The sequence below is a fragment of the Dicentrarchus labrax genome, unplaced genomic scaffold, assembly GCF_905237075.1.
Source record: "Dicentrarchus labrax unplaced genomic scaffold, dlabrax2021, whole genome shotgun sequence".
Taxonomy (NCBI): Eukaryota; Metazoa; Chordata; class Actinopteri; family Moronidae; genus Dicentrarchus; species Dicentrarchus labrax.
Genome location: NW_026136721.1, coordinates 28,890,129 through 28,917,051, shown reverse-complemented (window position 1 = coordinate 28,917,051; position 26,923 = coordinate 28,890,129). Strand labels below are relative to the sequence as shown.

Below are 26,923 nucleotides of genomic sequence, written 5' to 3'. Positions count from 1 at the left end.
TAATATTTAATATGTAAGTATTTTAATGTAGCTGTCTGACTCTTTAATCTATAAAAATGTATCATCAGCTGATTGTATGTTTAAGACAAATTCTAATTTGAACCTAATAACTGATATATGTAGTGAATAGTAAATAGTAGTTGTAAACATCCCCATGAGGATTGTAGTAAAGTAGAAGTATAAAGTAGCATCAAATGGAAATACTTAAGAAAAGTAAAAATATAAAAATACTTAAGTAAACATACTTAGTTACAGTCTACCTCTGGTTACCATGGAAACACAGCTCTACTTGTGAGACAATCTGGCTAAATGTAGGCTTCAGATTAGTTAGTATTTAGTTTTGTGAGAGCAAAAACTATAATAATCGGCCCAACTCTGCGAATAGTACAACATCATTGTGAAACAACATATAGACAGAAACTGGTGATTACATTGTGTGACTGCAGGAGGAGATCAAGTCGAGTTTATCTCTAGAGAGAAATCTCCAAAAGAAAAAAATAATTGTGTTATTATATGCATCAAAATCTCATACAGAACAGTAATTTCAGAAGCAGGGCTGTATTTTCTCTGGGAGTTTTAGGGGTTTTTTTTAGGGACCTGGGGGAGTTAGTCTGAAATTGAAACTTTAACGCAGTGGGCCTTTTTCCAGGGTAATTTTATGAAATTTGAATATGTATTATATTTAAATTTAGCAACCTTAAGGCCAACAAAAACAACTTCAGATTGCCCACAGTTGTATATACATGTATAATAAGAAGCAGCCTCGAAGCAGCATTTATAACTCAGTGTGGGTCCTGGGGGTGGAGTGATAAGACAAAAGTTTATTTTAGTTCATTTAATAATAACAATATAAACATTTAAAATAATATCCTTGTTTGAGTGTGGTCAATATTTATCTAAAATACATCCATATAAACCAAAGCAAGCTGTGTCGTGACCGCCCTCCCCCCCCCCTTTTTTTTTTTTTCCACGGTAGGCGTGGGAGTGAAAAACAAGTGCATCTGCGCATGACATCAGCATCTTTGTTTACTAACGTTAGCAGCTCAGCGCAGCTCAGCTAACTTCACGTCCTCTTTCCGAACACGCCTTAGCTACAGTTCCCTGCCGGGTTTGCTGTTTGATCGTACAGTGTGTGTAAGCTGTGTGCCTAATCAACAAATATGTCGCTAAACGGACCCGGAGAAGACTCCACGGACGCAAGAAGAGGCGACGGACAAGAGTGAGTCTCTTGTTTGTCTGTTTGTTAGCTTGTTAGCGATTGTTATCCGCCGCAGCTTCTCGTTCAGACAGTGATGAAGAAGCAGTTCCACCTCCGTCCTTTATCCGAAACTACACCTGTTACTAGAATATAATGTCACATTTTAGCTGTTAACATACATAAAGCTGTTGTTTCTAGTTCTGTAACCCTGTATTAGCATTGAGTTATTTAAATAATGTCCAATATGCAGCACTAACGCGGGCCTGTACACTAAATGCTTCCTCCTCCATCTAACATTAAAAAAAAAAAAAAAAGCCCCATCTTTTGTCGTGCATTCCGTACATTGTGTTCTTCTCTTGCATTTAAATAAAATGTTGTTTGGTTTTGTCGTCTCTCAGGTCGGAGGCGTCTTTTTCTGCGTCTGGCCCCATGGACGTGGACGCCAAGCCCAACTCCCGCAGCTTCAGATACAGCCTGAACTACCCCAGCATGGGCCAGTGCATCATCATCAACAACAAGAACTTCGACAGGAGAACAGGTGTTTGTTTTGGTTGTTTATTCATTTGTTTCTCTCGTGTTTTACTTAGTGCTGAAAGTGTAGAGCAGATCATTACTAGTTAATAATGTTAATAAAAGGAAGGAATAACCTGGTGGTAACATTAACATTAACATTGTAAGAACTCAAAAAAAAAAACGTTGTTATATTTGTTACTTTTCATACACTAAAATATGAATATAAAAATAATTTATAGTAGTAGTTACATGGTAATGAAGATGCTTACTTGTTGTCCCTCTTTTGTGTGTTAATTCTCTCTCCATGTTGGATTCTGGGTTATTTTCCAGCACCCAAAATGTCACATTAGGTCTTAAGGAAGGGTTTTGAAATACAAGGTCAGCTGGCTCAAATGTACACTTATAAAACTTTAATAAGGAGTTAGAGGTTAACTGGCTGTAGGTGTGTCTGTGGTAACTCTGTAGTAGCGTGTCCAGTTCCCAGTTCATTTACACAAGCTTCTCTCAGTTGATCCCTCAGTTATGGTAGATTAACTTGGTGCGAGTACGTTCCTGTCAGAAAGCTGGAGGAGAGGACTCCCTGCTGGGATATCGCTTGTGAAACTGCCTATAATTGTGAGGTGATGCCACTTCTGTGCAGGCGCTGGTGTTGCTCAGAGTTGTGTGAACTAAAAAGTCTTAACAGAAACTTCTTGGTCTGAGAGAACAGAAGCTGGCGTTGCTTCTCACTAACACCATCCCAGAGTACAACGAAGCAGGTCAATCATCCCACATCCACACCTTCGTGAGATGATAAGTGTGCTACGGGACCCAATTTAAACATGTTGCTCTGGATACCCTTAAACTGCCTCCCTGTGCTAGTTAATTAGATGTTCAAATTAGCTTTGTGGCAGTCCAGTGTTGTCTTTAGAGAGAATGAATCATGCACTTGAACTAACCTTGTGTGTATATACATCAATGCATTTGATAACACAAGACAATTACAGAAAACTGTCAGCTGCTCCTCAGGAAGTTCAAGTACCCACATGACATGTAGTGTGATTTGTGATCCATCACGTGTGTAGTACCCATTGTTTGATTAGTTCCTCTTACAAGTTTGATGTAGGCTGTGGAGAACTCTTTGTGTGAGAATGTTCTGGTCGTCTTGCCTTAGAGTGGCGGGATAGAGAAAGATAGCTATTGGAGGTATTGTCGTGTGTGTCCTCAGGGCGTTCATAATCTTTTTGTGAAGCATGAAAGTGTCTGCCCCTGAAGGATCTATAGGGGAATGTTTATCCAGCGCTTGTTTCTCTGATGCGACCTTGAGTTGACCTTTATGGTCATTGTGCAATATAAGCTTGAAAAAAAGTCTCTTCTATTATTATTTATTATTTGAGTCTTTTTTTTTTTTTTTAGACCTTGGATATCAATGCAAGGGAATAAAGCTTCAGTCTCTCTTATAGAGCATCAGAGTTACTGTGTGATGGTCTCATTTTCTCAGACTTTTGTTTGACAAACCTGTCTAGCAGGACTAACTGAGTACACATGACTGCTTGGTCTACAAACACCATAATGTCCCATGAGCATCATATGAGTGGGGTAAACATCAGCAGTAGTTAAGCTTGTACTGCCACGTTCATTTGTTTCCAGCTGTTCAACCAAGAAGGTATTTCACACTTAGACTCCCACGCATGTTTCAAAAAAAAAAAAAACTGCATGTAAAAGCTAGCAGACTACTAGTGGTTTACGCCTCACTTCTAGAAACGGAGCAGGTGGTGACAGTTAATGTACTCTGTCAGTCTAAAGGGACGTTCAATGCAGAACCCAAAGGCTCCAGACAGATAGTGGGTTGGTGGTGAGGTCAGTTTATATTTAAAATGTAGCAATCTTAGGCTATGAGTAAGAGTCAGACCAAGACTCAGACCAACAAGATGCACTAAACACGCATAGGATGGAGCAAACTTAAAATAGGAATTCAGCCATCATTCATTTTATTATTTAAACCTGTGTAGGTGTGTTCGCTTTTCTGGCTGATTAGGTTGAAGATATGAGGTGAGGTAACCAGACGTCGTGTATAATAAGAATGGGTGCACTCCAAAATCCCATCGTCACAGTGCCGCTTTGTGCATGTTGGACGAGGTTTTCATTTGAATTCGGCACACAAAACATCAGATGCTGCTTTATGCAAATCCATGGCTCTGTGCAGCACATAAACCAAATATAAATATAAAATATAAATAATACGAACTAATGAAAACGTTTTTCACATGGCTAGCCGTTACTGAATCCAAATGTTTAAAAACTTACGAGCTAAAAAAAAGATGAAAAGAATAACACCCGCTGCTGTTTGATTATCAGCTGACAGAGATTCAACGTCACACCTACTGCCTCATATGCCACTTGCACTCCAGTTTACCAGGTTTCCCTGGCCTTGCTGCTACACAAAGCACAACACCACAACCAAATGGAGTGCAACCAATGATTAACAGTGTAATTTCTCCCGCCAGGAGAGAGAGGTAGATTTCAATCAAGCACTGTCAGTCACTAGAAGAGGTCTAATAAAATCACCTTTAAAATTATTGGGAAATAAATAAGTATGTGCTTGTTTATCAAACTGCCTACTGTATGCGCTATTGGTTGAATTTAGTTTTGAGGAAGAAAGAGCTGTTGGTTACGTAAATTATTTTGGGAAGTTTTTGTTGTTCTTCAAGTAACCAGAACACATTTCTTTGCTTTGTTTTTAAAGGCATGAATCAGAGAAATGGTACAGATGTGGATGCTGGCAACGCGATGAAAGTGTTTACAAAGTTGGGTTATAAGACGAAGATTTACAATGACCAGACAGTCGAGCAGATGAAACAGGTTTTAATTTCTGGTAAGTTTGTGTACACACACACACACACAAACTATCTACTCTTTTCACCTGCTGTCTTTATATCATCTTGTACAAAAATATATTAAAGTGTATATATATGTTTGTTTCAGTGTCAAAGGAAGATCACAGCTGCAACGCCTCATTCATCTGTGTTCTGTTGAGTCATGGAGATGAGGGTGTGTTCTTTGGTACGGACGGCTCAGTAGAGCTTAAGTACCTAACGTCACTTTTTCGTGGCAATCACTGTATATCACTGGTGGGGAAGCCCAAACTGTTCTTCATTCAGGTATCATAAGAGGTTTTTTTTCCCCTACTGCACTAACTTACTTTGCTGAATCGTCTAAACCTGCAACCAGGTCCTGTTTTGTTTGTGTGCATATTGATTAGGCTTGCAGAGGCACTGATTTGGATCCAGGCATTGAAACAGACAGTGGAGAAGATGGCACTACTAAGATCCCTGTGGAGGCTGACTTCCTGTATGCTTTCTCCACAGCCCCAGGTTAATACTTACACACACAAACACAGGTTGTTTTGTATACTCCTTGTTCCCTTTTTTTATCTGTTGTATCGACACACCCTTTACTCTATCACTCCTCTGTGTACAGGCTACTACTCATGGAGGAACACTACGACCGGGTCCTGGTTTATCCAATCACTGTGTGATCTGATCAGCAAATATGGAAAAGAATTGGAGCTCCAGCACATCATGACACGAGTGAACCACAAGGTGGCAGTAGAGTTTGAGTCAATCTCAAATTCACCAGGCTTCAATGCAAAGAAACAAATCCCATGTATTGTGTCAATGCTGACCAAGGAGATGTATTTTTCTCCTTGATGTCGTCTCTGCCGTAGAAGCCTCGCCGGCCTTCGTCTGCAAAAGAAAGGCTTGAGGATGCGTATGAGGTGGTGTTTGTCAGTTAATTTAGTTTACACTTTCAGACTGAACTCTTGAAACCTCAGCTTACATATTTCTGGGAGAGTAGATGTGATGCTAATCTCACATTTCACAAGCTTGGCATTTTAGGGTTCCTTTAGTGGGGGAGTACAGTTCTGAAATATTAGGCATTAAAATGTGTATCCCTACAGGGAAACTATTTTGTATTCTCTTTTTAAACAAAAACAAATATCATGACTTTAAGATAAAATGTAATTGCATGCTCACTGGTTTGCTACCAGGACATGCCTGTTTACACTATACATTTCAGGGAATAATATTTGGAACCAGTTTGATAGGAAATTTGACCTTCTATATGTGTTTAATCATGAAACCATAGACAGGCCTCCTGCACTCCAGCATCAATGTTTTTTTATGAGTCAGCTGTTTATTTTAACTCGACTGTCTAAGCAAGATGATAGTCTGTTATGCAAGGATCATGTGTTTAATTTCTGTGCCTGCTTTTTTTCTTTTTACATTCTTGTTTTTTTTTTTTCAGTGTAGTGACAATGATCATTCATTGGATTAGCACCTGATGAGTTGTATGAAGCATTAACACTCCATAGAGACATAAAAGGATAATGTTGTGTAGCAAATTCAGGAGCATCCACTAAGCTAAGAATTCATTTTTACTTTTTAAGTTTTTTTCTTTTTCTAAATGTGGATAATCAACTGTTGTCTCTCAATTAGTGGGGGCAAGGCTTTGTAGCATGCATGAGTAAAGCCAGCACACTTGCTGTTATTTGAGGCACATTTTATGAGGAAGTCATCTGAACAACTTACATTTCATATTTGGCTATTTATTTCATGCGGTTTTATAACGGACAAAATGGCAAAATATATGCCTTTTCACTTTGATTTAATTGTACACTCCTTAAAACACCATTTCCAATGGGTTGTTGTGTAACTGTGAGACAAACCTTTATATGTAAACATCAGCTTTTAGAGACTTACAGCAAAAAAAAAAAAGAAGCACAATTTGTTTATGTAATGATCCAGGTCCTGGTCATTTTGAGTAGATATTTCAGTACTTGCAGCAAATAGGCTGAAATCACTGTTACTTGACCAGTTTTAACTCTTATCAATATACAACATGTTGCTATGAATGTCTTTTGGGCTTTTTTGTGGTATCACTTTTTTGTAAGCAGCTATACTGTGAGGTTGGTGTAATGTTCTGCCTGATAAATAAAAAACCACTTTTCATTGTTTAGTGTTGTAGTTTTGTTCATATGTCATACAATTGTCTACAAACACAGTAAAGAGTCTACTTGTGTACACTTTCTTGAGTGTGAACAGGCAGGATTACTCCAGATTTGGCATGCCTGGAGGTGAGAAGAACTGGGCCACCAGATCCCGAGGCCCTGCGCCAAACAAAACTGGGCCTCAGATTCCTTCGCTGCCAGCCCAGACGCACTTTACCTACCTAAACTAGCTTTCACAAACAACAGGCCACTTATTACCTGTTGGATGTACTAAGTTTAAAGACTCACAGCGGAAACTTACACAACACCTACATACGCCAACAATATATACCTCTAAATCAGAAACTGAGTTAACAAATTGCACCTTAATATTCCACCACAACATTCATTTCAATATTCTTTCAAATGTTAGAGCCTAAGGTGTTTTGTCTTCTTTTGTCCAACCAACTCTCCAAAATTCCCAAATTTCAAATTTACTAAAATGTAAGACCAAAAAATAACTCTCAGATTCTATACTTGCAAAAATATAGAATACTTACTTTTATTAAAGATTTGATAAATGATTAATTGGTGATCAAAATAGTTGCCAATTAGTTTTCTGTAGACTGACTAACTACAATAAAGTGTCAGTCAATATGGGGTTGATCTGTAAACTGCAGATTAATTGTGAGTTGTTCCAGTTGGAGGTGCTAATGAGACAAAAAAGAATATATCTGTATATAAACCAATAAATAACCAGCAAACACCCCTTTACATTAGAGTGCAATCCAGTACAGCAGTCCTGTTATAAATACTAACATTTTAAGGCACCTTAGTGAAACTTATTTTAAGGTGTTACATTGGATTACATTATATAATAAGATGATACCCTGTTTGTTCCTCCATATATGTGAATGAGGTGGACAAAATAATATCAACACCTTTCAATAGAGGCAACATCTAATAGAAACCAACACCAACAAACCAACAATAGTCTCAGGATGAGGCAGCTGATGGTTTCCTATATCATTGTGTCATTGGTTAGTTTTAGTACATGTTTTTATAATATTTTATATATGTATTCTATCATTATTTTATCATTATTGTGCTTTATGTGTAAGCCTGAGTCTGTTCTGTGTTGCCTTGCAACAAGACAAATTTCCCTTAGACAATAAAGTTAAAGTTGCGTTGATATTGTATTGAATCCTGCAGGTGTTTTTTTCCAGCCACATTTCTTGTCATATTATTGTGTTGTCCAACCATTTCCTAAATTTCCTTTTTGTGTTTTGAGTTTAAAATTCAATTTACTGTTTTCATCGTTATATCTCACCATAAGATTGCTAAACAATGTCAAGGAAAAAGTATGACTTTTGGTGGACTTCCAAAGTCGAAAGTAGCAGTTTACGAGTAGCACCTGAACGCAGCACAAGTCCTCGCCTCTTTCGTCGCTGAAAATAGGCCCTAATACTCTCTGACAGTTGGCGTTAGTTGGCTTCATTGCGCGCCGTGTCAGGTTGCACATTTCCCTGCTCTTAGATGGAGCACCTGCATTAGTAGCGTCGTGCTGCAGACTCTGGATCAGCTCCGCGCGTTTTCTTTTTACGCTGCTCTCCCATTTCTTCAACATGCCTAAACCAGTTAGGATTATCGGGCCGTTTTTTTTTTTGGGGGGGGGTGTAGACACGTAACATTGCGTGCTCTAAACAATGCCCCACAGTAAAGAAAACAGTAGTTTTCTTTTGATTTCTCATGTGGAACCAAAAAAAAGTTAACTTTGCCTGAAGCAGGAATGGAGAAGTTCCTCCAGGTAGCTCCGCACTCTCTGGCTCTGGTGCTGTCGCAGGTTTGCGCAGGAGATAAAGAGGACCCCCCATCATCATCATCATTATCATCATCATCATCATCACCGGCCGCGCTCTCCCTGAAGTTACAGCATCACACCGGCTACGAGGTATTCGCCAATTTCAAAGCCGTAAACATGCAGCATTTCTGGAACAAGGCGCTGACACACGCTCTGTCCGAGATCTTCTTCCTCGGCTGGATTGATGAGAGTGTGCTGCTGATCCAGGGGAAAGAGGTCCATCTTCAGGTCCTCAGGAACGGATGGACCAGACGAACCCTGAAACCACCACAGGGCTTTGACATCAAGTGCATAGGTGGGTTAAAGTTAATTAAGACAATTAAGACACATGCATAACCATGTTATTACAGTAGAGTTGCACAGACAGTCCTTAATGGAAGAGTGGGTGATTTCTACTGGTTTCCTCTCATATGTATGGGAACAATGATTTTGGGGGATTTAGTTTGCAGCATGACCCCAAAAAGAGGCACATTAAAGCAGTAGATCATCCACCAGTAACAAAGAAATATCATCCAGACACAATAGCAGTAAACACAAGCGTTTACAAGTGTTAACAGTAAGTATAATGTGCAGTGGCAATAAAGTGTAATTAAATCTGGCAAATCTTGGCCTCCAACCACAGAGTCTGTCAGAATGAATCGAGTGGATGACATAAATGAAATAATTTAAACTTTGAACTCCTGTGGGCCGTATTAACTTGCATGCCATTTAGCAGTACTTCCCTACTGTATGTGTCTGTCCAGAGCTGTAGACTCGAGACTTGGACTCGATTTTAAACCAGAGAAATGGAGATTCTGGAGATGGAGATGGACTTGACTTATCTCAGAATTCACTTACTTGAGACTTGACTCCCTGAAGCCTCGAGATGACTTTAGACTTGATAGCAAAACATCCCAGTCTCTGGGTTTTATGCCGTAAAATCATGGAAGAATAAAAAAAAGAATAAACTAGGGAAGACTGGTTTCAGGTACCTCAACACTGGATTAAACTGCAAAACAAACTCATGTTAGAGACACTAACTCCTCGGCGGGACGGTTGGGTTCTACTTACTGATGTTTTACTAAAACTTATGTATGTTTTAATTAATGTGACTGGAATGACCTTTTGTTCTCGCTTGTAAAAGACATCTCTATCTAAATTAAAGAGACTTCCCTAAATAAAAAAAGTGAACTAACTACCAAATATTTGAAGGACAATATCCGAATGTTGTGTCATTTTAATGGTCAGCACTAAGAGGCCTGAAAGACTTGCAAGAGCTTCACAGCTTGACTTGACTTAGACAAGAAATCTGAATCTTTTAGAGATTTAGATTTGGTTTGAGAAGTGGACTTTTCTGGATTGACTTGATTGACTCCAGTCTTTGCCTCTCTCTGTCTTTGCAGTTTCTGGGTTTTTGGCGTATGTTATCATAGTTAGACTGTTAACTTTGATCATCTAAATACCTTTCTGACAGATTTACCTGCAGTTTGTGGCTCTCCAGAGCTCTGCTGGTTGTTTCATCCTGATTTCCACACCTCTTTAATAGCTAGCAAAAGCTGCTGATTGGCATTCAACCGAATATGACCCACCTTTTTTGATAGTGTGGTTAAAATAGTTTTCCCTGAGGTTTTTTATATGATATTGTCTACTCCCTCTGTGACCCAAGGCAACAGTTCAGCTGGCAGGTTGCATGAAACCAGTTGAAGCTAGTCTGATGAAGACCACCTTATAACCTCAGCAGCTTCATATCCTGCAGACTTCCTCATTTAGATAGAGGAGCAGGTACTTAGGCCCAGTTCTACTCCAGGTCAACATTCCCACACTCATACTCAGCTTCTTCTGTCAAGGCTATAACTCATGTATGTGCTGGGACAGGTTTGTACGACTTGTGGTATTGTCAGCAAGTCTAACCGCTGCACCCATCATACTGCCCTCACAGGCTTCCGCTATCTTTGTGTGTATGTGTGTGAGTGTGAGTGTGTGTGTATGTGTGCGTGCATGCTCATAAGAGAGGCATGCAGCATGTCATGGATCACCTTATTTATGTCTGTTAGCATTGAAATAGATCCTCAATTTAGATCATCAGAGAAACCTGTAAAGTTATGGAGCAGGAGGAAGGGATGATGAAGATGTGGTGAAGCCTTTAAGATGCAGTGTGAAACATTTTTGTTTATATTGGCAAAAAATGGATATCATCACAAGTATGTTTTTATTTGTATATAATCACCTGAAAATAGGAATTGTTGTGTTTTCATTACCTTAATGAGCTGTTTTCAGCTACAGAGGGAGCGTGTCCTTTTACACAAAGGCTGCCATGTTGAAACCGCCATGTTTCTTCAATAGCCCAGAACAGACTTTGGTGTTTTTCCCAAGTTTCGCTGGCCACCGTAGTTTCTCCAACAGGCTTGGAAGGCTGATGTGTATTCAAATCTTCAATAGTTACAGCTGCTCTAATCAATATTTTTACAAAAAAACCAATGGATTTAAATACTATGTGTAATGTACTCTGTGTACCCACAGAAGATTATCGCCTGACTCTGCAGTTCACCTCAGCTCTATCAATCGTTTTAGTGTCTTTTAGCTCATTGTTTTGGTTTAAGGGCAACTTTACTGATTTTATTTACACTTTCCACTCTCATCAGCAGCGCTGTGTAAATAGACTGGTGCACTTTTCCTGGAGCAACTGCAAACTCTTTGTGTATATTGTTGTTACACACTCTCAACTTAAAGTTTTGTTAAACCATTTGTTTGTGTCAACTCAACCTTTAGCACCTACTGCTAAGGCACTGACCAGACTTCTTTTCAAATTGTAGTGTGTATTGAATGTTCAAACAGCTCCTTTCATGTTATCAGATTTCTACATTTAGCTGCTAAATATTGATTTAATTAAATTGAAAGGCTTCAGTACTTTAGGGGCTGTTATAGTCCAAAGGTAAATCTTAAAATAGATGTGTGATTTTGTGTTGCTGTCTGTTATGTCTGTCAGACATAATGACGTAACTTCACACTACTGAAGCAAACACAGATAAGCTGTGGAATGTTTGTCTTATAGCTAATAACTCACCAGACTCTCTAATGCCAAAGCCAACAGAGTTTATATGCTGTGGGTCCAGATGTAGATGAGATATCGATATAGTTTTTGTGTGACCCATAATCTCGGATAGATATTAACTTGGAAATCAACTCAGAACTGGACCAATGGTGACAATGGATGTAACAGTCTCATACTCACCTGTGTGGTCACCACATTATTGGGCTGCATAATCAATCTGTAGTTTAGTAGTAAGCTTGTGTGAATTCAACCAGGAGTTAAATTTTAACCATTTTGCCTGTTTGCGATCACCTGAAATAGCTCCAGCATGCAAAACATGTCTATAAATCGATTGTTTTGTACTCAGACATGTTTTATTGTGGTGTGTTTGATAACCCTAATGGAAAATGTCCTCAAGTACTGACAACAATATGCAGATGAAAACCACTGTAGTGTTGATTTTCTAGTATGACCTGCACGTTTTCTGTGTGACTCATTTTCATAGCTGAAGTGTCAAGATTGTAGTTTGTGAGACAAGTTCAAACACAGTTCAGACAACATAGGCTGTTCATTAACTATGTGTGTAAAAGGCAGGCATTTGGCAAGATGTATACTTGCATAATTATAGATAGATAATTATAGATATTGTATTTTTGTACATATAATTGCATCTGACAAAGTGTTTTTTATACCTTGCACAAAAGACTTTAGGAACAACACTCACAGACTCCACCTGTGGTACATGTTTACTCACACATTATTCATTAAAAAGAATTAACAGACAACCCTAGATTAGTAAGTCTTAGAAGGCTGAAATCATATTGTTATGAAATTAGTTTTGATGTCAGATTATTAGACATATAGTGCATTTACTCATGTGAGTGTTTACATAATACAGATTATCCCCCAAATGGCCTGAGAATGTTTGATTAGGGCTGAGAGGCAAAACAGTAGCTGGATTAATACATTTAGACAAAAGTTGTGGATTTTCAGCTGTGTGGAAACAAAAGTGTTTTTTAAAACTGACAATTCAATCTGATTAACTGAGGGACTTTGTATCCGTTAGCAGGCTATTAACAATGGACTGGGAGGAGTGTGTGCTCTTAAGGAAGGAAAAGAGGAGCGTTTGTTCAGGAAAACACTATTGCACTGCATTCCCTGCTATAGGCCAGGTCTCCATTGGAAGGAAAGGGAGGGTCCCAGTAGAGAATTGGGGGAAATGTTTAACGCAGCAGACAGATTTTTTTTGTTGTATATCTTAATGTCAGATCAGCATGTGTTATGTAGGCTGTTGTGGCAAAAAATAGTTTGTGTCTTTATTCACTGTCTGGCCTGGAGAGCTGACTTTAAAAAAGTACATGTGTTGTCATAAATGTTCCACTGGAGGGCAGACCACCGGCAGAAATGGCCCCGTTTGCAAGGAAGTAGGATGAAGTTGTAACAGGACACAAATCTTTTATTGTGTGACAGCTCATGACTACTGATATGTTTATCTAAACACAAGGCACCCTCAGTATAGACATTAAGGGGTTCAGAGAGAAATGTCTTGGTAACTGTAGAAATTCATGTTCCCCTCAGGATGAACTGTAATAACTGGTGATCCGCTGACTTCTCATCTGATGTAGGGCTGCATGATATGGTAAAAAAAAAATCATATTGCGATTGTTTTGACAGATATTGCAATTACGATATGAGTCACGATTAGTGGGAATGATCCTTTTCCATCACAATTTTCATTTTTTACTGAAAAAAACCTTTTAAAATCATGATGACGTTTGTACCAAGTAAACTTCTTATATCTTGTAGGCCTCTGCAGCACTACAGTACTTCATTAAAATGCTCTTTTGTCACACATTTTACCTTTTATCCAAAATTTATTTGGATATTGCATTTGGCCGTATTGCGAATTTGAAAATATTTTGATTAATTGTGCAGACCTAATCTGCTGCAATCATCAGGTCAAATGTTTAATCCGTTTAATACAAGTTTTGACCATATCTGCAAGGCAAACTAACTAAGCTCCTCTTTGTTTAGTGCAAACACACTAGCTAAACATGGTGGTTAACATTATACCTACATCAGCATGCTAGCATTGTGAGCATGTTAGCATTCTGGTATTAGCGTTTAGCTCAAAGTACGGCTTTGCAGTGGCTAAGTACAGCTTTACAGAGCCGCTAACATGGCTGACTGTAGGAAAACAGCCTTTTGTCAGATTAACCAGCCACGTGATTTTAAAATGTGATTTTACAGTGCTTGGTAAACGTATGAGGGCTTGCTTCAATAATAAACACACATGAATCCCCTGTAGGGCTCCAACTAAGCATTATTTTCATTATTGATGCATTGATTCATCTTATAGCCTAGAAGGTGTAAGAAAATAGTGAAAAATGTGCAGTTTCCTACAGCCCAAAGTGATCTCTTCAAATTCAAATTGTCTTCAAATTGCTTGTTTTATCCAACCAAGAGTCCAAACCCCAAAGATATTCAGTTTACTGTATTAAATCCTCACATATAAATCAATGGAACCAATAAATGTTAAGCATGTTGAGTTATCAAAATTCTTTCTGAATAATTTTCTGTCCACCGACTAATCGATCAATCGACTGATTGACTGCTTCACATTTGGAGTCAGCAGGATTTTCCAGGATATATCTGGTGAGAATTGAATCATTGTTGTCACCGTGGACACATGTATTCCTTCCACTGTCAGGACATCCTGCTCTTTTTTCCACACAGTTGGTGTAATTGTGCCTTGTAGTGCACAAAGTGTTGAAGGCTCTCAATTTCTCAGCAGCGATGCAGTTGAGTATTTTCTGTCCATATAACAGACAGTCAGTCCTCGTCTATGTGGTGTCTGTCTGCTTCTATCTTGAGTAACTGGCTCTTTAAGGGAACAGCACTCAAAGGTAACAGCTATGAGATCATCGGCTTGCGTCGTCATGGCAACAAAGGCTGTTGCAGCACTACTGAGAAATAAAATGGCTGGCGTGGTGTCGCTCTCCCCCTCCTCCTCCTCCTCCTCACCCCTCCTTCCCTTCCCTTCCTCTCCTCTTTCTCTTTGGTATCAGTGAACTGGAGCAGATTGGTTGTGACACCGTCCCCCCCTCCACCGGTGCCCCGTCCTGCCCTCTCACTTTGCTCCTTATTCTGTCCCTCCAACCGTCCATTCACACTCCACACATGTGAGTCAGCAGGAGTCTGCAGCTAGCAGGAGCTGCCACTCTGGACATGATTAAGGTGATGCTTTAGGTTTTTTCCTTTTTCATTGACAGCTCCACACAGTAGTAGTTACTGAATCAACCGGTGGAAAAGCACCGACGAGGAAGACACAAATCGGAACCTCTAAAATGATTCCCTTTGGTTGTGGCCTCTGTCAGGTGTTTAGCTTTGGTCTTACAGGTCAGGTGAGACACACACAAAAAAAGGGAGGATGGTGGTTTAAGGGGCCCCTCATCCTTCAAGATAGAGAGCTAGTAAGACAGAGAGAGTGAGGGAACAAGAGATGGTGAGGATAGAAAATTCAGCCAAAGATTCAGAGTCTGAGCTATTCCCTGGACATCATCTGAGGGCTGAATATTTTTATTTATTTCTTGTGTGTGTGTGTGTGTTTCGAGCTGTTGATATTTGCTCTCCTCTCTGCCTAATGTATGTCCTCGATCTCTCTCTCTCTCTCTCTCTCTCTCTCTCTCTCTTTCTCTCTCTCTCTTTCTCTCTCTCTTGCATCCTCTCTCCTCCCCTCCCCTCAGCCTCAATCACCCAGACACAGACGCATGCATGCTCACGCAGAATCGCGCGCAGCAGGCGGATGCGCGCATACACACTTTCTCTCTTTCTCACACACACACACACACACACACACACACACACACACACATACACATACACGTACACACACACACACACATACTCACACACCCTTCCTGGAGGTGCTGGGAGCAGCTGCAGCATTAGCGTTGAAAGAGATTTGCCGTTGACTGGAGTTTGCATCCCCCCCTGTTAATGAATGGATGCTACGGCGATAGGCTCGGGAGCTTCTTCCGTTGGATTGCGGGAAACGGTGGATATCTATTCTTGAATTTATTTATTTATTTCTATGCTCTCCATTTTTTTCTCCCCACCCTCTCCTGGTGTGCTGTTGTCGAAAGGACGATGGGGTCTTGTGCTTGATCGGATAAAGATGGAGGTGAACGTGGCGTCTCCGGTGCTTGGCATACTATTGAGGTTTCACTGCCCATTAGGGTGAATGGAGCTTTTATTTTTGTTTTTTTTTAAGTGGGCTCTTTTGTTTTCCGGGGATCGGCCGAGCACTCCTGTGGTGAATTGAGCTATTGTCGAAGACTGGGCCTCTTAAGCTTTGAATCTTTGACTATCCATCCATCCCCTCCCTTCCTTCCCCTGTTACCTTCTACTCAAAAGGAACAAGCGGATCCCAAAACCTCCACTGAAATCTCTCCTCACCGTCCTCCTTGCTTCCAATGCCCCATTTCCCTCATCTCTACCCCTGCCCCCCCACCTCTCTCCTGCTCCCTCCTCCCACATCAGAGCGGCTACGTAATGTGCCTCCCTACGCATGCAAATGGGGATGCTACAAATGGTGGCTGGGACTGATGCCGATGAAAGGGTGATGCCTCGCGCAATCACCTGCACCTCCGCCACCGCTGCCACCGCTCCAGATCAGCCTGGGAGAGCCCAGCAGCCGATGACAACCACCCACAGTGCGAACACAGTCGTTTGTAGCTTGCTCGTGGATGTAAATGAGACGTGTGTATGTGTGTGAAGGTGCACACTGGTTCCTGCCATGTCTGGTGTGTGATCGCTCTAGCGGGACGTTCTTACTGATGCGGGGGAGGCACTGAGCCTGAGGTTGGTCGACCTCCCCCTGCACACCCCCCCTTCCCCACCTCCCTCCTTCCTTCCCCCTCCTCCCCATTCCACCCAAGCCCCCCCACCCCCTACCCATCTTATCCCAGAAGCCCCCTGGGGTGAAGGCCACCTGGTAAAGGGGTCACGATGAAGAAGAACCGCAGCAGCAATCTGCGGCGGGCCTGGCCCAGCTCGGAGCTTACCGAGCGCCCGCTGGAGCACAATCTCTCCCGTAGTGAGAAAGACATCCGTGTGCAGAAGCAGCATCTTCCTCCCCCTCCTCCTCCTCATTTCTCTCCGTCCCCGCCAAGTTATCGTGCGCCAGGTGAGTCGGACACTCCCACAAACAGAAGCTCCACCCTCTCTCTACGCAAAGCTGCTCGGAGTTAGCAAAGGCATTTTGATTTAAGGTCAAAGGGCAGAGTTCAAAGTGGATGAAATTTTAATGTTATCAAGGAGGAAATGTTTACTACGTCCCCTTTTTACGACTTCTCTAATGTATCAAATGAGGTCAAATAGAAATAGAGAAAAAGAGAAATATTTTGAATTATTTAATCTAAAGCTTTCTCTTGTCTGTCGGCTTGTTTTAAGATTAATTAAACTGTATCTGAGTGGGTCCAAACCTCTGTAACGTTCCTACTTCCTGACATATTTTCACATATTCCCTTGTATTCACTGACCCATATTTAAACATGAATTAAACTAATTGTGAACATGATGAAAAAAAATTTATATTTATCAATTCATTATGTATAATATATTCTTGAATATCAGTTGCATCACCTTTGCGTCAAATTTTGTGAGAGATTCATTTCGTTTGTTGATATGACAAATGGGCTTCTGGGACATCTCACATCAGCAATTAATGTCCTGACCAAGAATCCTTTCAGCCAGTTTTATTATAAATATTTGCATAGTTTTCTGCTGTCTTTCTCCATTGCATGATGTGAAGCATAAATACTACAACCTCATTCCCACACCCCTCAGAGATTTGCTCTGCGTATGTTGAAAAAACTAAAATACTATAAAAGCACAGGACGGGGATTTTTTTTGTGGGGACTAATTCACTGGCAGATCCAGCTTTTCTCATGTTTACTAAAAACCGAGTAAAGCCTTGTAAAGCCACATAAAGCTTAGGGGGCTGTGATACTAAGCAGAGATAACGTCATCGCGTTGCTTAACTGACCATTCAGCTGAGTGTGGTGAGGAGGCAGGGCCCTGCACAGATTTCCGCTCAGCTAGTGTGGACAGCAAATGATAGCAAAACTTTTAAGCAGTGATCAATAAGGCAAAATTAATTCTGTTGGTTATCTGTGGAGACGTAATGTTAGGTTAGAAAGGAAACATGGAGGCTTTTTGGATATATTTTCTACATCGTATTGTGTGATTCTCTATCGATCTCCAGATTTAGGTCAGAGGACAGGGTCAGCTACAGCACAGATGCTGCAGCGATGGATTCGGTGTGTTGCTTTACAACCTTTCAGCAGGGCAGATGTTTGCTCTCAGAGGGGCTTGAAGCCGGGCCGTCTGGTTGTAGGATGATCTCACTACTCACTACTGCTGACAGCAAAGCCAGCTTAATTCAACAAAGGCAACAGAGAATTTCTGTGTGTAAGCTCTCAATGTGGTGCTAAAGTCAGTTATATTTTGTTAAATTTCAAATACGTTGGGGTTTGACACTTGGAAGGATTGTGTAAGCTTCTCTTTTTGTTTGCGAGATGAATTGAATAACGAGGTTGCAAAGACTCAGGTGATCTCGCGCTACAGTTACGGGCTGCTGCAGCAGCTGCCTCGCTTTGCCAACCTACGAGAAACAGGAGGAATGAGAGGCTAAAGGAAGCACAGAGAGGAGGGGTGGAGCTGTTCCAGGCAGCGTGCAAACTGCTGCTGTTTGACCATTACATCATAGCTTCACACGCTGCGCCTGCTGTTCATTCATGATCTCACAGTTGTGCTTGTGCCTCCTCCTCCTCCTCCTGCAGGTGACGTGTCTCCGATCAGTATGTCACCTATCAGCCAGTCACAGTTCATCCCGCTGGGGGAGATCTTGTGCCTGGCCATCTCTGCTATGAACTCTGCCCACAATCCTGTCAACCAGGAGGCTCTGGTGGAGCACCTCACTGCCAGCTTCCCAGGTAGGCTCCTCTGACCGCGTTCTAAAATGGGACTGCACTAAAGCATGCAGAGACTGATTTTTTAATACATTATGTGACGTATGATGTAAGTTTTATTAAATACTAGTAGAAATGGTAATTATATACATCTGTGCGTGTCACATATTTGTTTATTGTCTCCTGATTTGTTGCTTATGAAATTTTCCAAGCAAAATGATTATATAGTTTCATTATATATACATTTAACATAAAAGTCAGGTTCAAAGAACAACATAATGATCTATGTAGGCTTTAAACATTTATTGATCTCACCTCAGGGCAGATTTCATTAATTGAGAATTGACATATTTCATCCTGTAAAACCTTGCAAACAACCTTAACAGGAATAGACCTGAAACCCTTGGTCGATTAAGCGATTAGTCATTAATCATTAATTATTTTAATTACTGTTTTTATGAAATTTTTCTATCACAAAAGCCAGACATTCACGTGCCAGCTTCTCACATGTGAGGGTTTACTGCTTTTTCTGTCATATAGAAACAGTAAACAGATTTCCTGACAGTTTTTTAGACATTTGAAGACTTAACGTTGGGCTCTGGAAAATAATGATGGATATTTTTCACTCTTTCCTGACGTCCATCCAGAATTACTGATAAAACATCCTTAAATGTACTAAAACATTGTGAACAGCTTTAGTGCCCTGTCCTTTTTTTTTCTCATATACTGTATTTGGTTTTCTTCACAAGTAACATATATGCATATTGATTTATGCGACTAATTATTAATGATTATGTATTTGGATATTCTGCTACTTAAATAACAACCAGACCAGAATTTATTGTTAATTTTATCTTATTATTATCTTATCACTTCATAAGAAACAAGTTTAATAGCAGTCCTCACAAAACAAGGTTAAAAAAAAAAAACAGCAACTGTGATCCGTTTTTTACTATTTCCACATTGTTGTGATGCTCTAACAAAATGTTCACAATGTTGTTTATTTAAACAGTATGAATATACGTAATATTTAACTAGCATAGTAATTTTCTTCTTGTGTAAAATGTATAAACCAATAAATCCAGGATTACCCTTTATTCTGGTGAAACCAACTAAATATTTATTAAAACATAAGGTTTAACCACTGTGTAACCAAGTTGTCAGTCAAATTTAATGGAAAGCATGTCTTTCAGAGTCATCTTCACATCTATACAATACCAGAGTGAGATGAACTTATAGGTTGCATCATTTCTGTGTAAAAAAAAAGAAAAAAAACGAACACAGGGGTGATGTAATGTCGGGCAATACAAGGCCTTGCTAGACAAAGGTTATGAATGGTTTTGTTCAAATTGGACTACTTTTGATGTTGATTTGGTAATTAATATGACGTAATCTCTTGAGCTGACTTCCTGACATCCTCATTAAATATCCTCAGGAGTCATTCAGGATTCAGGTGAGCTGAGGTAGGGGTTCATGTACAAAAAGTTAGTCAACAAAAAATGAAATAAACACCCATTTCATGTCACGTAAAACCCATGTTTCCTACAATACTGAATATGTCAAGCTGAGTTTTAGTTGCACAATAAATCTACAAATATCGTTATTGTAATGGTGCATCCATGAAAAACTTTGGTGTGAAACTTTCACTTCACATGAGCATTATATAGGTTGAAGGAAAAGCTCGGTAAGAAGATGCATAATGCAGTTTATCAAACTGCCATACTGTGTGTTGTATTGGGCTGGAACATTATCTAAATATCACATTGTATTCATATCAAAATAGCCCTTAAACTAGTGTTTAGGTTGTCTGTTCCTGACAAGCGGAATTCTGTTTTTTTTTTTTTCACCAAAAGTTCTTAATTATTAAGACATTTATTTATTACTTATATATATATATATTATATTTATTTTAAGAGATTTTTGGTATAAAGTGTACATTTGGATTATTTAACCATCTATCTAAACTGTCACCATGCTCCAACAAGATGTTTGATGTCCTGTTTGAAAGGACCTGTTTCTTTTTGAAAGAATATATAAGACTGTACTTCAACTTTGTCTGAACTGTGTTTCCTGCAGGCGTGCCTACACCCAGCTCAGAGGTTCTGCGACATACCCTGAACATGCTGGTGCGAGAGAGGAAGATCTACCCAACTCCAGAGGGCTACTTCATTGTCACCCCCCAGACCTACTTTATCACTCCGTCCCTCATCAGAACCAACAACAAGTGGTATCATCTGGATGACCGGCTGCAAGAGCGCCAACCGCAACAGTCACAACAGCAGCAGCAGCAGCTGCAACAACAGCAACAGCAGCAGCAGCAGCAGCAGCAACCTCAGCAATGCACTTCGCCTAAGTCTGGCAACGTCACACCATCCACACCTGGCTGCCTGAGAGAGAGGCCTCCTCGCAAGAATCACAGTGACTCATACAACTCCTATCGCGAAGACCCATCCAGACTTCACACCTCTGCGCTCCAAAGTAAGTCACCAAAGGAGCACAGGGGAGATTCTTATCAAAGTAAACCACCCAAGGATAAGAACAGTGGGGAACCTCCACCAAGCACGTCAGCCAAGGAGCACCGAGGAGAACCGCCATCATATCCTTATCCCCCTCTTCCCACTTCTCCTCCTGTCCAGCAACCGCCACCTCAAGATCCCGCTGAAAAGAGCAAAAGCATCACTTCTTTCCCTTATAAAACTGACACTCTGACCAAAAAGAAAGAAGGAAGTGGTGGCAGCGGAAGTGGCGAGAAGCAATCCAAAAGGTTCGGTCTCAGGCTCTTCAGACTGAGTTTCAAGAAGGACAAAATGAGGCAGCTGGCCACCTTCTCAGCCCAGTTCCCCCCAGAGGAGTGGCCTCTTCGTGACGAGGAAGTGCCAACCACGCCCATTCCCCGTGAGGTGGAGATGGAGATAATCCGCCGAATCAACCCCGACCTAACAGTGGAGAATGTGGCAAGGCACACGGCTGTGATGAAGAGGCTGGAGGAAGAGCGTACACAGAAGAACAAGGCAGGGTCTTCGGCCCAGCACAGTGCACGCAGCAGGAGGGGGAGGGGACACAGGAGGGCCCCACATGGTAAGTCGCGCTCACACAGCAAGCCCCGAACCTCCAGGGGAGACCCGTCTGAGGGTTCAAACTGGGACCTTTTGTTTATGGAAAGGGACTACCGCTTCTTTAGCCACTCGTTAGTACGCTCACCTCGGGAGGCCATGTACACCTTGGAACGTAGGCGAAGTGGAGGCGCAACATACCTGGTCCATAGCAACCCCAACATTACTGAATCGTATTGCCCAGTTACCCCTGAGTGGGACGTGTCTGGGGAGCTAGCCAAGAGACGGACTGAGATGCCCTTCCCTGAGCCATCACGTGGGACGTGCCAGTCCAGAGTACAAAGAAGTCACAGTCACAATCAGGACAGGAAGTCGCGTCACGAGAGGTCAGATCAAGCTAAGGAACGCTCTCGGTCCATGGACAACTCCCTCAAGGGCCCGTCACTGGGGCCGCCAGAAGACTTTGACCCCAATCTGGAGGAGCGTAGTCATTACTACACCGATGACGGCACCCTGCGCGCCACGCAGAAGTCCTCCCACTACTCAAGGATCATGTTCTCTGCTGCTAAGTTCCACTCTGATTTTAATGTGCCTGATTTGGGGAAAGGGAGTTTGGATGAGTCAAGGATCCGGAGTACGATGGAGAGGAACAAAAGCAGAGACAGCTTGCCAACGTACAATGAGCTAATGGGACTTTCTCCTAAGCCCTCAACAGATGAGTACTTCCAGTGCAATACGTCAAATGAAACAATCCTAACTGCCCCTTCGCCTCAGGCAAAATCAGAATATGACACATTAACCTCATCAGGGGGACTCCGCAAGGGCTCTCCGGCTGACCGCCAAACGCCTCACCTCACCTCTCCTCACACGATGGAGTACAAAGAGGACTTGTCGGCAGCAAAGGGACAAAACGGCTCAGTGCGACTGACGCCAAGCCAGACGCCAGAGCCGGTGCAAAATGCCCGTTTGACGCCACACCAACACAATGTAGATCCCGGAGGGGGAGGAGGCGGTATGGTGATCAAGAGGAAAGAGATCTTCAGCAAGGACACTTTGTTCAAACCTCCACACAATGCCTTGTCCACAGGCTATGTGGACAGCAGCTACACCAAGTCCGGCACATTGCGGAAAGCCTCACATGCCAAATCAACAGAGGCCCTAGACAATCCTGAGCCCCAGCAGCCTTCCAATTCAGCCACTTCCTCAGCGTCACCTGCAGTTTTACAGGGCTGCTTAGAGCCAACAGTCCCCTCCGCCTCCTTTGACTATTATAATGTATCAGATGATGAGGAAGAGGAAGAGGCAGAGGAGGACTCGCACAAAGAGTTGGCAAAGGCAGAGGACAACAAAGACCATGGGGAAGGGGGTGGTAATGGCGGAGGCAGTGGTGGTGGTGGGGAGGGAACCATGCAGTGGCTACTGGAGCGGGAGAAGGACCATGATCTTCAGCGGAAACTGGAAACCAATCTGACCTTACTCAGCCCCAAGGAGACAGAGAACAGCAGCAGCCAGAAGTCGGCCCACTCTGCCCGTTTGGACAGCATGGACAGCAGCAGTGTCACAGTGGACAGTGGATTCAACTCCCCCAGGTATGTGCTTAAATGAACTGTAGATGTGTATTAACATCTAGCAGTTTGGTCTTAAAATGTTTTGTCTTAAACCAGCATTACTGGTAAAGCGAAGGAGGCATACTTAAGTGGGACTTTAAGTCATATAATGTAAGTAAACATCACACAAAATAAAAAAAGCTCAACAAAAGATGGTGGTCCTCTAATCTAATCTAAGCCCAAATAACCTTTTTATGTTGACAAAACAAAAGAAAATTACCCAAAGTCTCTTACCAGCTTTTTCACATGACCAAAGTTTCATACTTAGGTCATGTGATAATCTGTAAACTGTAGCAGGTCATGTTACCGAACTGAAATAACTCACTTAACTATCACAAAGGATAGAGAGGCACCCAGGTTAATGCATTCACAATCAAATACAGGTCTTGACTTTGTATCTACCCTTTGTGGCCACTTTACTACAGTAGGTACACCTGTACAATAAATACAGTCCAATACAACAGACCTGTCATAACCTCTGACACTAAGAAGCTCATAATGTTTTTGGTGACACTGTCAGAAAAGTATCAATTATATGTTTATTATTGAGGTTTGATTGCATTAGACTGTACAGATGTAGATCATCTATATTCTTATAGTGAACAGATTAGATTAGGTCTTAGTGAGTTGGAGTTCCAGGTGTGCTTTTAATCAGATAACATGTTGAGCAGTGAGAAGGACCAGTTTCCTGTTTTAAGAACAGTCTAGTAACATTTCTGAGAGATGTATCCAACCAAGACAAGAAAAATCTTGATTTGTATAAGAGTGTGTATCAACTTTAGATAACATGTACGTAAAAACAGCTGAAACACGTGACAAACGGATGAATAGTTTCAGCTTTATATAAACAGCTGCAAACATCTCATACAAACAGATATACTAGCAACACGTTATTTCTGCTCCTTGAGAGAAACATGAACACAGTGCAGCAGTTTAATATCGGTGGATCACTTGTGACCCATCTAAACACAATTTATCAGACAGTTACCAGGAGGGTTGCTCCATCGATTTAATATTGCACTTCCATAAAATTGCTGTCTGACTCGTGAGAGACAGATAGCCTGACTTTCATTGCCGAGGATGGGTTACTCTCCAAAAACACTGGATCCTACACTTCCCATAATACAGTTCTACCTGTTACAAACTCTTTCAAACTTCGCATGCCCAGTTCGTAACACAAGCTTTCTGTCAAATACGTGAGGTAAAATAAACCTGATGACATCATCTGGCCTATTTTTTCATACTATATAAAGTTCCCTTTAGAGCCACAGAGGACTCTGCTGTTCACAGGCTGATCTTCATATGTAAAATTGATGGAATGCCCCTTTAATATTTACAGTATTATTAAGAAAAACATGTAGGCTCTTGGTAAAGTGACTTTTTTTCTTTATATATTTATGTTTTTCCAGGATACTTCAAAAAAGATTTTTCTATTTATTTGTAAAAGCTTTTTTTAATGAAATTAAGCGTTTCTCTTCCTGGAAGGAATTATCTTATTATAATTCTCATTAACTGCAATTGATCAGCTTTTTCCTCCAGTCTGTAAAATATACTTACAATTAAATTATTAGTGGCATTTGTCTTTCTAGCCAAGCAGCACCTATACATATACACCAGTGTGTATTTGAGGGTCAGGACCCCCACTAGGGGTCGCTAAGGCTTCACCGGTCGTCGCAAGGGGATTAAGAAAACTTAAAAAATATACGCAGTAGCTTGTATATCTCAGAATTTCATTAATTTCTGTAAAGAAAACTGCATTTTTTATTTTATTTTTTAAAGTTTATATTATTATTGAAGATTTAAACCTTAAAACCTGAACACAAGCTATATTCACACAGCCTTCATTCTCTAATTAACAGCTTCGTCCTGCATTAGAAGGACACAGTTGAAACAACCAAACAGGAAAACACTGAATTCTGAAAACTTCCTGCAGTTACTGAGTTTGCTATTTGGGTCCATTTGGGTACACTTTATCAGTTCTTCTGTACTGTTATTGTTATGCATTGAACATAATATGAAATATCCATAAAATGTGTCACTTAGTCAGTGGTCGTCAGTTTACTCAATGATAGAAGAGGGTCCCTTGAGGAAAACGGTTGGGAATCGCTGCTATGTGAAGTCTTGTATTATTATTAGATTACTTGAATTCATACTGTATTTTGAAACCAAACACTTAATGTTGTCTCTCGTGCAGGACGCGTGAAAGCCTTGCATCCAACACATCCAGCATAGTGGAAAGCAATAGACGGCAGAATCCAGCGCTGAGCCCCGGCCACATCGGCACCAGTAGTATCGGACTGCCATTCAGCTTTCGCGCCATCCCAGAGCCCCCCACCACACAGCCTGAGAAACTCCAGAAGTCATCGAACTGCCTGGCCTCCATCACCAGCGTCTGACAGGCAGCACAGACTGAGACCGTGAAGGTGGTGGAGGACAGAGGAAAGCGAGGTGTTTCACCATTTTGACCCTCGCCGTCCTCAACCAACACACACGCATACACATAAACACAACACAACACATCTTCAGACTCCTGAGAATCCATTTACTGGGACTGTTACAAAAACAGGCATGGCTTCAAGAGACTGTTCCCACAGCTTCAAGAACTTTACAGCAAAAAAGAGAAGAAAACTACAGAATATCAAGACCACTGTAGGTGAAGAAACCTACCTGAAGTACTTTGATTTTGGTGACATGGACTCTAGTTTGGCTTATATCAAGATTCTTGACTATTGGTATTGGAAAGTAGTAGACTATAGGATTCAAGTTACATTTGGAAATATCAAAAACTTTTTTATATTACTTAACAATACATGTCCAATTAAATGTTCTCCTTCCTGAAATAGCGTCAAGTTCTTCAGGACGATTCAATGTATCAGCACAATGTCGAGACAATAAAAGTTGATCCTGAGAACAACGAATGAAAGATATAAAAACATAAATCTGCTCAGATTTGTGTACCGCAATGCAAATGATGTATGTATACTCGATACTTTTGATATCCTAATTATTATAATGGTGGTATTAAAGATGCTATGTGACCAAAAAAGTATGTTTCGGACAAAATGAGCTGCACCTCACCCTTCGCAAGCACAAGCCAGAACATCGCAGATAATAGACGAAACAATCTCAACACAAGGTTCGTTTAGTATCCGATTTAGAGCTTTCAACTCATATCGCACGATCGTCTTCAGCAGGTGGAGTTTGTAAATGTTTTCTATTTTCATTTAAGGTTGTTTGTTGTCCATGATAGCTTAAAAGTGGAATATTAATTCTGGGCCATGGGAAGCACAGTTGACAGAACAATCTTATCACAACGTCTATTTGTAATTGTTCTGGAGCTTTCAGTCATATCACATGATCGTCTGCCAGTTGTCTTTAAATTGTAGATTTTGTAGCGGGATTGTTTTGTCAACTACTTTTGAAGGAATATCAAGAATTAATTCTTCATCAGTTTATTAGGAGGAATTGATCAACAGGGTCCTTGAGCTCAACCTCAAGCGTGGTTTTAATGAGGAAATGTTGGATTATGTTGGGAATTCTGAGCTTTTTCTTTGTCTTTTATTTGTGGTTTTCAATTCTCTGCTCCTCAAAACAGTGTAGACATGGTGCATTGTGGGAAATGTAGGCAGAATGAGTAGACGGTGGAACCACCAAGACTGGTCAGTTCATCCAGGTATCATTTTATATTTTCAGTAGATAATAGTTCCTGAGGAAAAGTCAGATTTTCCAGAGTTAATT

The 26,923-nt window shown here is 40.9% G+C and overlaps 2 protein-coding genes across 3 annotated transcripts; both read left to right on the top strand.

Annotated features, from left to right (window-relative positions):
* Positions 1-1,016: 1,016 nt before the first annotated feature.
* Positions 1,017-6,707, top strand: casp3a (caspase 3, apoptosis-related cysteine peptidase a). The gene is made up of 6 exons (XM_051385103.1): positions 1,017-1,219; positions 1,597-1,736; positions 4,437-4,565; positions 4,676-4,851; positions 4,953-5,064; positions 5,171-6,707. Exons 1-6 carry the CDS (start codon positions 1,161-1,163, stop codon positions 5,398-5,400), a joined length of 846 nt encoding a protein of 281 aa, XP_051241063.1. The 5' UTR covers positions 1,017-1,160; the 3' UTR covers positions 5,401-6,707.
* Positions 6,708-8,173: 1,466 nt separating this feature from the next.
* stox2a (storkhead box 2a) lies at positions 8,174-26,231 on the top strand. 2 transcript variants are annotated; one of them, XM_051385092.1, is made up of 4 exons: positions 8,174-8,836; positions 18,397-18,549; positions 20,602-23,167; positions 25,380-26,231. In XM_051385092.1, exons 1-4 carry the CDS (start codon positions 8,470-8,472, stop codon positions 25,579-25,581), a joined length of 3,288 nt encoding a protein of 1,095 aa, XP_051241052.1. In that variant the 5' UTR covers positions 8,174-8,469; the 3' UTR covers positions 25,582-26,231. The 2 variants fall into 2 exon arrangements, with proteins under 2 accessions (XP_051241052.1, XP_051241053.1); XM_051385093.1 differs by lacking the exon at positions 8,174-8,836 and adding an exon at positions 15,316-16,739.
* The last annotated feature ends 692 nt before the right edge of the window (positions 26,232-26,923 follow it).